This window comes from Humulus lupulus, chromosome 1 (genome assembly GCF_963169125.1).
Source record: "Humulus lupulus chromosome 1, drHumLupu1.1, whole genome shotgun sequence".
In the NCBI taxonomy this organism is placed as follows: domain Eukaryota; kingdom Viridiplantae; phylum Streptophyta; class Magnoliopsida; order Rosales; family Cannabaceae; genus Humulus; species Humulus lupulus.
In genome coordinates this window covers 14618703-14634719 of record NC_084793.1, presented here as the reverse complement: position 1 = coordinate 14634719, position 16017 = coordinate 14618703, and the positions used below count along the sequence as shown (strand labels likewise).

Genomic DNA, 16017 nt, shown 5'->3' with positions numbered 1-16017 from the left:
ATAATGAATGCTTGGAAATCTTGCCCATTTGCATATGGTTGTTATTAAAGCATGCCGGTTGGTTATATGTGATGCACGAGAAACATGTGATTATGGCATGCCATGAATGATGAATATGAGATTGGTCAGAGCTTGAGTCTTTGCGTTTGTGCATGATTATAATTATGCTAGCAACTATTTAGTAAGCATGATGAATGCCCTATTCTTGGATAATTGGCATATGATACGCATTGATGGCATTGCTTACCTGTGCATGGTACTGGCTAATTAGTCAGATTTGGCAAATGTGTTAGTATCAACTGTGAAGTTGTGACTCACTAGTCAGGTTCGGCAGTGGTACTGGGCATTGGTCACACAGGGCTAACTCACTAGTCAGAATTGGCAAAGGTGTTAGTATCAACTGTGAAGCCGTGACTCACTAGTCAGGTTCGGCAGTGGTATTGGGCACTGGTCACATTGCGCTAACTCACTAGTCATGACAACTCTAGTGTGTAGTGCAAGCTATGTCGATTGGACCTAATCGACCCTCTGCATTGAATGACTCAAAGAGCATTAATGCAGGACTGACCTCAAGTTCGATGAATATAAACAAGCATTTATCTAGCCAAAGGCTAGTCATGTAGAGCCATTGCAGGAAATGGGCATTGGGCCCCTAGTGACCTGGTTGTCAGTCACTCAGTATGGTTTACCAGAACCTCAAGTGATATTCACTCATTTGATCAGAGCCACGAGCTCTGCATGATCATTTTGATCATCATATGCATGGCTTGGGCACTGAGGCCCCAGTGACTTGCTTGTTGGTCACTCAGCATGGTTTACCAGAACCTGTTGAAGGTTAGAGGCTTACCCAACATCCAGCCTTCCATTTGAATTAGTGACTTGCTTGTCAGTCACTCAGCATGGTTTACCAGAACCTGTTGAAGGTTAGAGGCTTACCCAACAGCCACCCTTCCACTTGATCTAGTGACCTGGTTGTCAGTCACTCAGTATGGCTTACCAGAACCTCAAGTGTTGCGACACTCATCTGATTAGGATTGACTTGATAGTCCTCCAATCAGAAGGCCAGGACTTCTTGTCCTGGATACCCCAGCACCTATTTGAATTCATTTGCATGCTGAGTAGAGCTATGGATGCTAGGCATGCCAAATATGATTTGATATCATGATATGACTGTTTATGAGCATATGAGTTTTCTTGCTGGGCTTCGGCTCACGGGTGCTTTGTGGTGCAAGTAAAGGAAAAAGGAAGCTGGACCATCCTTGAGTTGGAGAGTTTAGGTGATGATGTGTACATATGCAGCTGCTCGACCAATACTTGGGCGAGGTTTGAAAGTGGAACTAGGGCTGAACCCTGTTTTGCCGCTTAGAACGACCTGTTGTAAACACTTTCTTGTAATAAACTCTGAAATTATATTTTTGGGATCCCACTGTATACAGTAAACGTTCTAGTGAAACGTTATATCTTAACCAAAATTTTTAACCCCTAAACCGCTAATCACACTTAGTTACAAGTTTATGGCCAAACGACTCAATTAGCGAGTTTAGCACTGTTTGCAACGTGCACTGTAGCGGTCCCTGGAGTTTGGGCGTCACAAAGACAGCCACCACCAGAGAAGCCACCCACACTAGTTATAGTGCCTGACCTACACACCTGCGACGCCTTTCAGATAGAGCACTACCAACACGAGTGAAGGCACCAACAATGCTTCAACCAAAAGGACAAACCTAGATCTAGGTTTTTTCTTTTTAGAGAAAATACTAAGAAAGAGTTTCATAGGGAAGAGAAAGCATCTCGAGTCCAATGATTATATTAAATATAATATATAATATATTTAGAACTTTTCCAATGCCAATCTTTAATCCAATTCAATCATAATCTAACTTTTGGTATAGAATTCAATCTAATTATAATTAGATCTATTTTCTAATTAGATTTTAAGCATTTCTAATCCAAACCCATGCTCCATACCTCTAAGTAGATTTATAGTTTGCCACACATAAACCAAAAATAGTTTTAATTTTCCTCAAAAATTATTAATATACTTGGATTAGATGTCATACAAAAACTAAAAATTGTTATTTATGCAAATTTCACTTGCATTTTTTTATCGAAGCAATTTTTTTTTAATGAAAAGTCCACACTTTCATTGATAGGAATTATCAAGTACAGTGGAAATAATTCATGGCAAAATTTATTCCAACCAATAAGACTCATCATTTATTATAAGATCATTTATCATAAGTGCATATTAGACTGATCCATAAGTAACGTAATTACAACCACGACACATATGAATTAGAGACACACCTAGAAAGACATGCTACAAATATTAATATCTAATATTTTGCAAGATAAAACTCCATTGGAAACAGAGACAAATAATAGTTACAACATAACTAACTACAATTTCTGCATCACTTTCAAGAAGCAAAATTGAGAATCATAACTCCTAAACCCATCTAATACTACACAAAACTGCCAAAGCCTCATCTTCTTTGAAACTAAATAGGCCTTGAATCTTCTTAGCAAAGCAAGCCAAGGGAAATCCATCTTTTGCTCGAATGATTGCACCAACACTGATGCACCCCTAGGTTAAATTTTCATCTTCAGAGAGCCATTAAAAGGAGCTCCCCAAACATCTATTTTTGAGGGACTAGGATTTCAATGAATGGGCAGGTTTGGAAGCTGTGATTGCTCTCATTTCCTATAATATGCAGTAGCCCATTGTGCTAGTACATGTAGTATGCTCATATTCATCAAACTTATTATTATTTTTTTAATATGAAATTAATAACCATAAGAAAGACAGAAGCCAATAACTAACCTAAGAAAATTAACCAGAACTAATAACTAGTACGATGCCACTGACGTAGTAGACATGGTAGTAATAACAACTGAATTTAGTATGGTTTGTCTAACAGAGCCAATTGAACAAATTGGAAAATGAAGGTCAGAGTTATAATAGATTGCACAAACTATTGTAGAAGCCAAGGCAGAATAAAAGACTAGTTTAAGCACCAAAACATTCTTAGGCTAAATTATCAGTGTTCATGTTTTAATGAGTTTAAACTTTTTTGGACCATGTGTTTTATCTAATTACCTGTTTGAACCATGTGTTTTGATAAATAACTTTTTAGACCATGTATTTTGTAAAATGATTCAAATAGAACTCTAAAATCGATTTTGGTCAAAATCTTCTGAGCTAAAATTACAAATAATTAACCAAACTAACAATTCAAAATAAAAATAAAATCATTTTATCTAACTGTGTTATTATATTCAATTTTTTCTTTATCAAAATTGGATTTATGAGTATTTGAACCATTTTACAAAACACAGAATCTAAAAAGTAATTTGTCAAAATATATGATTCAAACAGGTAATAGTACAAAACACAAAGTCTAAAAATGTATAATCCATTCAAAAATGATAGAAATAAGGATATTAATATTGCTGGGGGGTGGGCGTATAAAACAATAACAACCAAATGTTTATTAATAAAACAGAGACGCTTGAAATTCGGAAGTAAAACTTTAATAATAGTTAAATAAAAAAATAAGCTTCATTGGATACAATTTTCTTCACGAAGAGACAAAAATGCTAATAAACTTAAACTAGAAAAAATAAAAGCAATGCACTAAATGAATCCAAATTAATTCTCTTAATTATTTTTTACATTTACATAACATTCTTCATTTCTCTTTCTAGTTCAGTGAACTTAATATTTCCTCAACTTGGTCGATTGCAGATTGTATGTTCTGCTTTCCCTCGAGTGAGAGCTTGATTTCCTTCGATGACTGAACAAAAAAAGTAGAAAAGATTAGCCAGAATGAGTTCCACAACTAATACATACAACTCAAACACACTGCAATATTATCTTTACCTGTAAACAAACAATCTTTTGCAAAATGTGGTTAACATCTTCCTTGAATGAAGAAAGAATCTTCCGGAAATTATGGCACATGTGCATTACATGAAGAATAGAGACAACTTCATCTACTGTATTCAAAAGTTCTGTTGCATACTGCATCTCATCGGGTGAAGTATGCGACGGAGGAGTCTCAGTTATCAGTGACGCTAATGTTGTCAAGGTAAGATGTAAAAGATTTTGATTTCTATAAAACAAGGAAATGCAAGGGCTGATAAAATGCTGCCACGTGTTCACAGTCGTGGAATTCTCATCATCGTATTTTGGAATACACTGCCAAAAACATAGATTACATAATAAAACAAGTTTCAGAGATAACCATCAAGTGAAACAAGATACAATCAATCGATATATTGGAAAGGAACACACATGCTAGCTTTAAACTTTCAATGTCTAAAGTGGAGATATTCCTGTTATTTATTTATTATTGTTATTATTTAAAAATAAAAAAAAACTTAACTCCCTGCCTAACACTACAATATTTTAAAACCAGAAAATTATATCAATTGTTATGTAGAAACTCACGGGGGACTCAAATCTCAAACCTTGTAGGAGCAAACTACGTGTCTTACCATTTGAGCCAACCCCCTCTTGAGTGGAGATGCTCCTGTTATTTACCAATGGCTATGTGGCAGTTAAGTTAGGTAGTGTGAAGTTAGTTAAAACTGCTAAAAAAGACACGCATCTTCTTATTTATTCTGGTAATCTAAGTCCGTCCTTGACATGGGATTATCAGACTCTCAGAGAATAAGAGATAGTCTTGGGGTTTTTCTGGTTTTAGGTCAAGTAAATTGATTGTGTTCTTTGTTTGCATTTGTTCACAGCTTTATACTTGATCCGTGATTAGAGGTTATAATCCTCACAGCAAGTTATGGTGCTACAAATCAGAATCCTAAAACGATTCACTGTATATCTATAAGACTATCACACTAACTCAGTACATCAAATAAAATTATAGTGAACAAGAGTTGATATACTTACATGGGCGAGATCCATAAGATATCCTACAAGCACATTGCCTAGTGACGTAACAATATGAGGGCTAAGTTTCGCAGTTACTTTACGTTTTGTGGTCTCCAAGTTCATCAATTCTACTAGAAGCCAGAGCATAGCACAGACGTTATAAAGGGGAGGCTTAGCTGACTGAGATGTAAACAGACAAACACATCATTAATTTCTACAGAAATAAACAGTAGAAGACAAACTTTAATGACATAGAAATCTTAAATTATGATATTTTTCCACGTAAAAAAGAAATTATAATCTAGAAAATCAAAGCAAAATAGCCACAAACAGAGAATCGAAACCTTACCAACTTCTCAAGTATTACATCCTCAACCATCCAAAGAAGAACAGCATTATCACCCAATACCTTTATGTAAGATAAAGTCTTGCTGCAGACTAACTTAAAAGTACTGCGCGAGTTGGAATCATTCCATCTGAAAGGGAAAATGCTCTCTGCAGAAAAAAGCCTTCCAATTTAGAAACCAACCAAATGACAAATATGACACATGAAGTTAAATCCCAGTTAAGAACTGAAAATGTGAAGACTAAGAAACAAGTAAAATTTGTAGCCATCCATGCCTTTAAAGATAAACCACAATATAGCTGCCTACCACAGACAATAGAAACTCATATATGGAAATGTGAAACTGATAAAAAATACAGCGCTCTAATAATTCAATGAGAAATATGAATAAATAAATAATAATGATGATATGAAATACCAGGAGAAACTCTAAATTCTGCTTGCAAAGTGACGAGGAATTTAAGAAAGTGACTTATATCGAGATTCCCACCACCCACATAGTAACATTCTCGTATATTGTCTATGATATCAGATACTGTTCTAGGGTTCAAATCAGTACCTGCAACATATGGCAAGAAAGTTAGGGACTACGCGGGAGGTGATGCAAACTTTTGAGACTACTATATTGTTTCATACCATACAAGGAGCAGAAATAAGAATAATCTTATAACCTTGCTTTTAATACCATAGTACACTTTATTCAGCTGCATACAACTTTAAAGTCTGTGTACTCCAATAGTCAACTCCCTTCATGTTTTGTTTTTAAAAAATAAAATAAAAATAAGGCCCACTTTGATGACACTTCTTCTTATAACAAAATTGTGTTTGGTAGGTACATTTTTGTTTGATGTTCGGTTTCTTGATTATTAAAAGTGAAAATTAAAATTAAAAATAAAAAGAGAAATGGCAAATTTCCCCTGAACTATTCACTAGTCTAGTTTTAACCCCGATATTTTGTTGCACAGCAGAAATACCCCTCAAACTATTACTAACATAGTTCATCATACTTTGAGTCACTCTCGTCCTCTGCAATACATGTAATATATATTGCTTTACTACAGCTCCTAATTCTAATCACATATGACTCACTTTCTCAATTATCATTTAACTATATTATTATAGTTTTATATAAATATAAATGAGATTGGTAGTTGTAATGGGGTACATAGTTCATCTTAGTGAAAGCCATTCAAGAAAAGTATTTAGACACAATTATCATTTAAAGAAAGAGAAAAGACAATTAGAAACACTCATAATAGCTACAGAGTATCAACCAATTAATTCATATTAAAACACAGTGACGCACAACTAAAGCACTTTGTAACTGATATGAAATAGCTTAGCTGACACTATCTAGTAACTAGCTAGCACCTATTAGAGCTCCAATCAATTAATTCATCAACATTCATATAGAGTACACAGCACTTACATAAGCAACACCGAGTAATTGACGACAAAAGAGGTGGATCCAGAGAACGAAACCACTGATTGATAGCAAGAACACACACTTGAGTTTCAGAGGGAAGCCTTACAAAGGGGCCAGAGCAAATACTTCCTGCAGGAGAAAGAAAGGTACAATTAGAAGGTCAGTATTTTCCTGGCCTGTTATCTGATTGCTTGTAATAAAAAAAATGAACTCTTCTAAAAATTAATTGTTACCATCATCAAGACGAGTAATGTAAAATTTCCGTAGCGAGTATTGCATGTATTCAAATTCACATGCCAGGGAAGGGTTTTTTCTACAACTCACTGCAAAATGGCGTAGAAGGCATACTACAGCCTGCAGAAAAAAATACAAGCAACTTCTGAACATCAGAAAAAATAATTTTTGAGATATAGTACTCTATATATAATCTTTTTATACCACTACTGAAATTTAATACCTTTCTGCTTGATTCAAGAATTGTGTATAATGTAGTGTAAATATTACCTTGCAGCAAGATTGATTATTCTCACAAAGCAATAGCAACTCCGAAAGTTCTCGTATCCAAGCAATTTGATGGTCCAAAATGTCAGGCACTAAATACACCATGGCTTCTGTCTATTGATTTGTATAAAAATTATTGTTCACACATGAGAAAAACTTTTGAATCAAAACTGTGTGCCACTTGATACAAAAAAAGAAATTTGAAAATAAAAAAGGAAAGATCCACTGCAGTCAGAAGACAAAGCGAAACTCACTGGACATATCATTTGCTCAATTATTGGAATGCAAGCCAATTTAAGCGAGGATTGTGGATTGCACTCCATAAAAGCTTTAGTAAATGCCTGTAATCATAAACAATAGTTTAACACTAACATGTAAGCTCTCACGTGTGTCCTTGGCACAAGAGTATTGAAGAGTAAAATCAAAGTGCAGAAAATAGATATATTTATCACAGGATGGCCACAAATCTTTTAAAGTAAAGAAAAATCTCAAACTGATTAAGACCTTAAGAAGACGAGACTTCCAGTCACTCGCCAATTGTGAAACAAGTTGCGGAATAAAAGGAAGAATCGGAAGCAAGATTTTCTCCTGGACTGATTTAGCAGAACGAGTGTCACTAGAGATCTGTCAAACACCATAATCAAAATGGTCAAAACCAACATTCAGTGAAATCTCCCAACTCGTATACAGAGAAGAAACTTCAAATGAAAATGATAACATCATCTCAACCTTCTAGGCTATTACAACAAATAACAGGGTTTAACGTATTATGTAGTTATATATCTACTTTCTTTCTTCATCATCATGTTCCCAATCCAGTACTACTATCACGACTTACAAAATACAAATTATTATTATGAAAGATAAAGGTACAAGATGCAAAGTCAAAGTTCAAAGACATGCAATTTGTTACTGCAAGAATATAGCGGTGTTAGAATTCTGACCTTTCCAAGAAGTGCACTTTCAATAAATTCTAAGAGCTTCTCTAAAGAAACAGCTGCAGAGATCCATTCACTCAAGTAGAGAAATATTTCTGTGATTGTGGAATTCAAGGTAAAATACATTTCCGCACCCTATCAAAGCATAAACAAAGGAAACCAAACAAATAAAAATTATAATTACAAGAACAAAAAAAACTGTCAACAAAGAACTCATAAAGTCTTAGCTGAGATTTATAAATATTGAAGAAAACTTCATGGATTGCCAAAGAAACAAATGTAACATGGATGCTGAATCAATTTTTAGAAGGGAAAACAGTCCAGGGAGAAAGATTTATCAGGTTGAAATGTGAATAAATTTTCACCTTCTCTGAAACTCGATGGACAGGATTGAGGGGAAACACAACTATTAATTTCTTTGATACGACTGTGGAGATAGTTTTAGCCCAAACATTTGCATCCAGTCCTTTGTAAGAAGACCATAGTTTCAAATTATCCCCATAGGTAAAACAAAGATAGAACTTGATTGAAAGATTTATGCTCTGTAGCAAACAAAGCATACAATCGAATGACTGGGGATCATATAATTGAGCAGCTTTAACAGAAGGAATAAATTCTTCAATATAATTCAATAAAATTGGCACGAGATCTTTCACAATTGGAATGATGGCAGAACACCCTACAAAGACAAACAGTAAAAGGGGAGCAATTAGTATATAAATGTAGGGACAAAATCACTACAATGTTATAATTATTCCACTAAACTACTATCTGTCCCAAAATGAAAAGAATAAAGAATTCTTTAGAAAAGATACAAAAAATATCTATCGATTAGAATTCTCTTCTTTTTTTTTTCTTTTTAAGACAGAACTGAATGCAAGGCAATTGAAGTGCGGGCAAGTAAAGGCTTGAGAAGTGCACATTAACATATAAAAGTTATAAGTGAAATCCACGTTACTTTGAATATATAGAGGCTAAAACCATTCCATATAAAAATCAGGCACTTTGACAAGCCAAGTGATGAATCAAATAGAACACAAACAACAACATCAACAGGATAGTCCAAGAACTTGCACATACCATCAGATTCTGTAGATGTATCAGGCTCTAAAGCATGCAATACTCTTCGTTCAACAACCATCTAAAGTAAAAGAAAGAGATAAGAAGCAGTTTAAGAGAGATAATAAAAAAATTTAAAAATTAAAAAAAAATAACAAAACACCAATAGTCATAAAAATAAATTAATAACATAAAAATTAGTACTAATCATTTAGGAAAAAAGTGGTCAAAAAAATAAATTCAACCAGAATTTTCTTAAGTTTCCTAAACTAATTCATGGTATATAAAATTGAAAAGGATACCATGTTAAACATATCATGCACATTTACTTTTTGAAATTGACTTTTTTTGGCACATCCCAAAAGGGAATAGTGAAGTGAACAAACTATGTAGGCAACATAAATAAAAAATAGCATAAGCCCTCAACAAGGATAGTCTATGGAATAAAATTCTAATCTATGTAATGAGTAAAGAGATGACATGAGGTTGTAACTCGTATCATCAACCGTCACTTGAAAAATGTTTCATTTAATTCATCATATGACACCTACATAGCGTCAGTACATGTCATGGAACCTAGATCTACAAAACTAGTACAATGAGAAAATAAAATAAAAATTGTGTAAGAAGCAACAAAAATGAGGATCAGAAAAGAAGGAGATACTTTTTCAGCTGAGGCATCATTTCCCTTATTAGGAGGCAACAATGACAAGCAATGAAGTAGCCCAGAAAGAATAATCTTAAGCTTGCCCTTTTCTTGAAAATAAAACTTGTTCATCCGCAAAATATCCTCGTAGTTCTGAAAAATCTGTCCTGAACCAAACAATAAAAAGTCTTAAAAGAACTCGCAAAAGCAAAAAGAAGCCAGTTGGTTAGATAACTACTGGAGGTGGCTGATCTAACAAACAAAATTCATGAATCCTTGCCTAATAATGAATGAAATTGAAGGCCAAGAAACACAACAAGGCAAGCCAGCAAACATTTGGAGCACAAGAATATTGTCCACTACGAACCAAGAATATTGTCCACAAGAATATGATAAAATATAATAAGAAAAGACAGAGCTAAAATATACATGGCCAAAAATCCAGATACCTTTTCAGCGTATAGAAAGAGGGAATCAGGATAGTGTTGGAGAACAAGTTCAAGAAATCTGAAAGCTGTCAACCGAACTTCCACTGCAAAATTTGTCATTGCATGAAATATGTATGTCATCAACAAGGAAACAAACATCCCTTCATATTCCTGGCCAATTAAATCAAAGATTGTGTGTGTCACATTCAATTTCAAAATAAACTACTGATAATACAAGAAACAGGGTAACCTGCGTAGGCTAACTATCACTTTATGGGTACCACAGTGAGAAGCATGTAAATCGCACAAATCTTTGTTTAAGAAAGTATATAACTTGAAAAAAGGCTCATTAAAAGATAGCATTTCAAATGATATCGCAAGCTAGAAAACTAGCTCTGATTGATTCCAAGAATTGTCTAAAAGATCCAGTCTTAAAACAAACAAGTGATTCTTCTCCCTTGACAAACCCCTTTAACGATATATGGACATTACTCACATGATAAAATAAAACTCATGATTAAAAAACTAAAAAAGTACTTCAAGGGACGTGACATAACCAACCATCAAAGGGTACATTTAATGTAAATATATCAAGAAATAATTTAAAAAGTACTTATCGATTTATAAGCCCCTTCTAAAAATAATAATATAACCACTCTAGAATGGCCATTCAATGTATTTTTTTCTGAAATTTAACTAAAAGAAAATTGAAAAAACTATCAATAAACAACCAGAACTACCATTAAATAACACTTTTTCCCGAATAACATGTATAGGGAGAAAGACCACATCAGCAACTCTAATATCACATGCATCCTAAAGGTATACATTTGACAATAACGATGTATCAATGTGCTTATTTAAGCTACCTAACTCATGTAAATCCCACCGGCACAATGATCAAGTCACATTTACAATAATGGGTCTGTTGAAAGCAAAATATCTGGTGATGAAAAGAGCCACAATTCAAGCAGCAATAATAGAAATGTGTTTAGAAGTCCAGAAGCTCAATGTTAAATAGAAAATCTCCTGCTTTTAATAAGCATATCTACCAAATAAAGCAGTTTACCTCTTTACATCCTGGAAAAATCACGGACTTAAATAATTGATACAGATTCTCTCGAACCGCTTTATCATCGTCACCAACACGTTCACGAAGTTTTTCAATAATAGCGTACTTGTGCAGGGCTAGCTCCACTGGATTTGCAAGCAATAGATCCCGAATACCCATCAAAGCATCTTTAAATAGAAATAAATTATAAGTTAGCACCATGCTATAATAGGTTTAGCTTGAATAGTAACCACATCTCACTTCTAATATGAAGTTTTAGAATTCATATCCTAAATCCTGCACCCACTATATATATAAACATATATATATTCTTTTGTAATCCCAAAACTCCCCAATTGGCATAGCAAATTTTAGCTTCAAAACTGAGTTCTCCCATTAAACCCTAATCTAGATGGGGATATTGTTATAAGAAATACCTTTACGAACTTTGGCATTACGATGCGAAGATTGTTGAAGAAGTTCCTTCAAAGTTAAACCTCTCTTGTTCACTGCTAACCCACCTTTGTCTGCTGCCACGCTCTGTTCAGGAAGAATTATTGCTGTTCAAAAAGCAATATTAAACTCTTATTATATTCCTACTCTCCAAGATATTTACAATTCAAAACACTAGTTTTCTCTTTCATGTCAATTAGAAAATTTTGAATTTTTATAAGTTCTCTAACAATTAATTTGAGAGTTACATTCAATGACTATAATGCCAGCTGCACTAAGTACTTAACGCACTAAACTCAATTAGGTTGTTAAAGTCAGTACTTGGGTTTACTTCGTTTGTTAGAAAAAACAAGCAGAAAACTACATTGTTCATACAAATATAAAATTTACTCAAAATTACGAAAACAAACGGAACATTTAGTCAATACCTTTAGACTTAATTTCAGTATTTGTAGCGTTTTTCGGAGGAGGCAATTTCCTACCAATCTTTCGCTTTATTTTCTGCAATTAATATACAAGTATATAGCAAACCATAAGCATTCAGTCACTCATATAATCACATATACAGATTGAAAGTAACAAAATGAGTTTATCGATCAATTGTATAATTACTTTGAAGTCGATGCCTCCCTTCTTCTGCTTCTTTGCTGGAGCCTTTGAGGGTGCCATAATCTGAAAAAAAAAAAAGGTCTGTATAAGTATGTAATTTCTAACCTTAATGCTAAACCGGAGATCAATGCAATTTCTTACCTGAATCTTGATCGGAGAGAAAGACCGTAGCGAAGGGAGAGTGGCGGGTGAGTTGAGAAACGTAGATAAACAGAGAGTATGATAAAACCCAGGGTTTTGGTGTTCGGGCTTGGGTTTTGTTATTTGGGCTGTTGAATTGGGCTTGTAGAGTTTTTTTTTTTTTTGAGAAATTAATTTCTATTGGAAAATTTGCAGCATAAATACGTGTTTAGTTTGATTTTTTTTGCACTTAAATGCCTAATCAAAACTTTTGGTGACAAAAATACTTACCATTAATGATTTAGTGCACTTGTTGATCACTGTTGTTAAGTCTCGATTAAGTTTGACTTTGAAGATTACATATCAATTTCTAATTTGTTGGAAATAGTTAAATATATAAAAAAATGAATTAATTAAAAAAAAATTACAAAAAAAATCATTTTTTAAAAAAGAAAGCGTAAAGCATATTAAGAAACAACTTAAAAAAACAAGAACTCATCTTTAACCTTAGCTCCCCCGACCCCTAGATTCTCAGTTCTCCCCAATCGTTCAACTCGTGTAGCTCCTCCGACCCCCTAGAACCTAGACCCACTCCCTCTCCCAGAGTCGAAACCACGCACGCAGGGCTGCACCTATACGACAACGAACACAACTATAGGGAATGCACGACTTCAAACGAAGCTATAAGGCTTCTAGGGATTGACGGAGTTGCAGGGTTCCACGGTGAATGGGCAGCGTGGTCGACTTCAACCTGGATCTAGGCAGGAACAAATTTTTTTTTCTTATTCTTGGAATTTGTATAAACTTGTTTGAAAGGAGATTCTTATGATTTTCTCGTTCTTTTATTTTCTTTGGCTGATTTTCAATCAATCATTTGTAGAGTTAGTATTGAATTTTTGACTTGGAATTTGTATAAACTTGTTTAAATTGGTATTGCTGTGAAATTAGGGTTTCAAACAAGGTTGTTGTGGGTCTTGGACCGATGGGTTTCAAGAGATGAAGGAGTTGAAGGGTCTGGGTTTTATTAGCCCATAGACCAACAATTGGTGTTTCAATTCTACGGGGTCGTGGGAGATGGAGTCGAAAAAGCAGGGGTGTGAGAGGTTGAAGATGACCCTTTTTTATGGGTTTTGAGAATATCAATGAAACGTGGGGTTTGGGTCTGGGATGAATAACGATGATGATGATGGTCTGGTATTTGAGTTAAGGGAAGAAGAAGATGAACATGAGGTCTGGTATTTGAGAATAGGGGAAGAAAAAGATGAATGTGAAGTCTGGGAAAAAGAAGAAGATGAACGAAGAGAAGGGACAAAGAAAAACATAATTTTTTTAAAACAAAAAACCTAAATACGATTATTTTTATTTTAGTTTTAGGTTTATTTTAGTCGATCGATTGGCATCGCATCACTTGGTGTAGAGTAGAAACAACTTCTTGCATATGGTGAATCAGTTCCTTCCCATTATTGCATTGCAACTAGTAAGGGAATCAATGAGAAATCAACTTCCAGGTTACGCTCTACCGCGAATACATTCATCTTGATTGCTCTTTTCGGGTAGACTCTAAGGCTATTGAATCCTAGAACCGATGTTGATGGTCTAATGAGACTTTCTTCAAGGCCCATCTTCTAAAAGGCTTCCCATAATAGGATGTCTACGCCGTTGCCTCCGTCGACAAAAACTATGCCCAATTGGCATCATTCCACCTGGAATTTGATAACTAAGGGATCGTCATGTGGCAGGTGGATGCCACGTAGACCCGCTTATGTGAATGTGACAGGGGCCGCAGGATAACATCACTCATCTGCTGTAATAAAGTTGATTGAGTGCCCGAGGGATCAATATCGTTTCACCCTTTCTTCCATACGCTTCTAAAATTTAATTCTTCTCCATCTTCAACAGAGGGTTTTATGATTCCATGTATCATGGGGACTTGCTTCAGAGGCTCTTGCACACTCGTGGAAGCCACGATTGTTGGAGCAGGAGTTGTTGTTGTTGCTGGGGCAGGCGCAATGGTTGCAGATTGTGCAGTGGTAGTTCCCGTAGAGCTTTTAATGTACTGAGTCAATCATCCACTCCTCATCAGGGCTTGATTCTGATTATGGAAGTTATGGCATTATGAAATTGTGTGCCTGTGATCCTTGTGGAAAGTACATAATCGATTCTTGTCTCAACGATTGGGCCTTGTGGTGATTTTGTAAGGTTCTCGCCATATCGGGTGATCTTTGTTTTCTTCATATATGACTTCTTGCGTGACCATATACTCGAAATAAAAGAATCTTGAAGTGTCTATGTTGCCCCTCGATCTCTTGCCTCCCATTTGTGTAGTTGGTTCGTTGCCCTTGTGTTTGACTCTTCTTAATAGAGGTGACGGATTTTCTGGTGGTGATTTAGAGATAAGTGTTGACTTCTTTTGGGCACGTTCTCGGCATTCCAACACCCAAAAGACGCCTTCTGGACGGAGTTGACTTTATGCCATGTCGCAGAGAAGAGTCAGAGTGATATTTTTGTGTACGAGGGTCCCCACTTGCAGGCTTTTGACAAACAAATTGGATGCTATAGTGGGATCCACGTCATGGATTTGGTAAACCAAGTCAATGAATCGTTGCAAATATAGTCATGGGTGTTCATTTTCCCCTTGTTCTATTCGGTAAAGATCTGCCATAGTTCTTGGGGCTTCGCGATTGGCATTGTATTGCTGTAAGAAAGCTTTGTGGAAATCACTAAAGTTGTTGATTGATCCTGGTTTGAGTTGACGAAACCACAGTAAAGCTGGCCCAGAGAATGTAGTGGAACACACTTTGCAATGTATCGCCTCGTTGTTAACTTCTAACACCATATTTTGTTGAAATTAAAAAAAGTTACAAGTGGGCTCCCATTTGCCATTGAAGGCAGACGGAGAAGGGATCTCGAAGTCTTCGGGCTTGGGCTCGTTCTGGATCCATTCGATAAATGGGGACTTATTAGTGCCTCTCATGACCAGTTATGTGGCAGTCAGAATCACGTGATTTGCGGGGGGAAAGACCGGGTAAAAGTTGTGCAATCCCACATCGCCTAGGGAAGGTCAAGTGTAACGTCTCAAATTTCCTAATAAGGCTTAGGTCCTTGATTAGGGGGTCTGGATGACAAATTATGGAATTATATGATTATATGATATTTATGTGTATTATTATGTGATTATGTGAATAATATTATAATATGACTAGATGTAACGCCCTGGTTACTCTAAGACCGTTACTGTGAGCTTTGAACCGTGCTTAACTCGCTAATCGAGTCATTTGGTTATAAACGTGCATCTAGGTATCATTAACAGGCTAAGGTGAAAACCAATAAGGAAAGGAAAGGGAAAGAAAAGCTCACCCAGCCTTGAGTGGAGAGCTTAGGTGGCGATGTGTACATATGCGGCCGCTTGACCACCACGGGCAAGGTGTTTCTCAGAGGAACTAGGGGGTAACCCTATTTTTGCTGCTTAGGTCGGCGGGTTGTAATTTTTTCACTGTAATGATCATTTTGGATTGTAAATAACTTTGTAAACACTTTTATGGGCCCATG

General features: G+C 35.4%; 1 protein-coding gene across 2 annotated transcripts; it reads right to left on the bottom strand.

Moving 5' to 3' along the window:
• Positions 1-3469: 3469 nt before the first annotated feature.
• On the bottom strand, positions 3470-12607 carry LOC133786092 (uncharacterized). 2 transcript variants are annotated; one of them, XM_062225309.1, is made up of 20 exons: positions 12490-12607; positions 12352-12411; positions 12168-12240; positions 11724-11846; positions 11305-11474; positions 10257-10406; positions 9826-9969; positions 9183-9243; positions 8468-8781; positions 8109-8237; positions 7669-7788; positions 7419-7505; positions 7168-7278; positions 6897-7017; positions 6667-6792; positions 5656-5796; positions 5241-5386; positions 4910-5071; positions 3884-4201; positions 3470-3797 (listed from the first exon to the last, which is right to left on the bottom strand). In XM_062225309.1, exons 2-20 carry the CDS (start codon positions 12406-12408, stop codon positions 3705-3707), a joined length of 2646 nt encoding a protein of 881 aa, XP_062081293.1. In that variant the 5' UTR covers positions 12409-12411; positions 12490-12607; the 3' UTR covers positions 3470-3704. The 2 variants fall into 2 exon arrangements, with proteins under 2 accessions (XP_062081293.1, XP_062081297.1); XM_062225313.1 differs by lacking the exons at positions 12352-12411; positions 12490-12607 and having other exon boundaries at positions 11724-11826.
• Positions 12608-16017: the final 3410 nt, after the last annotated feature.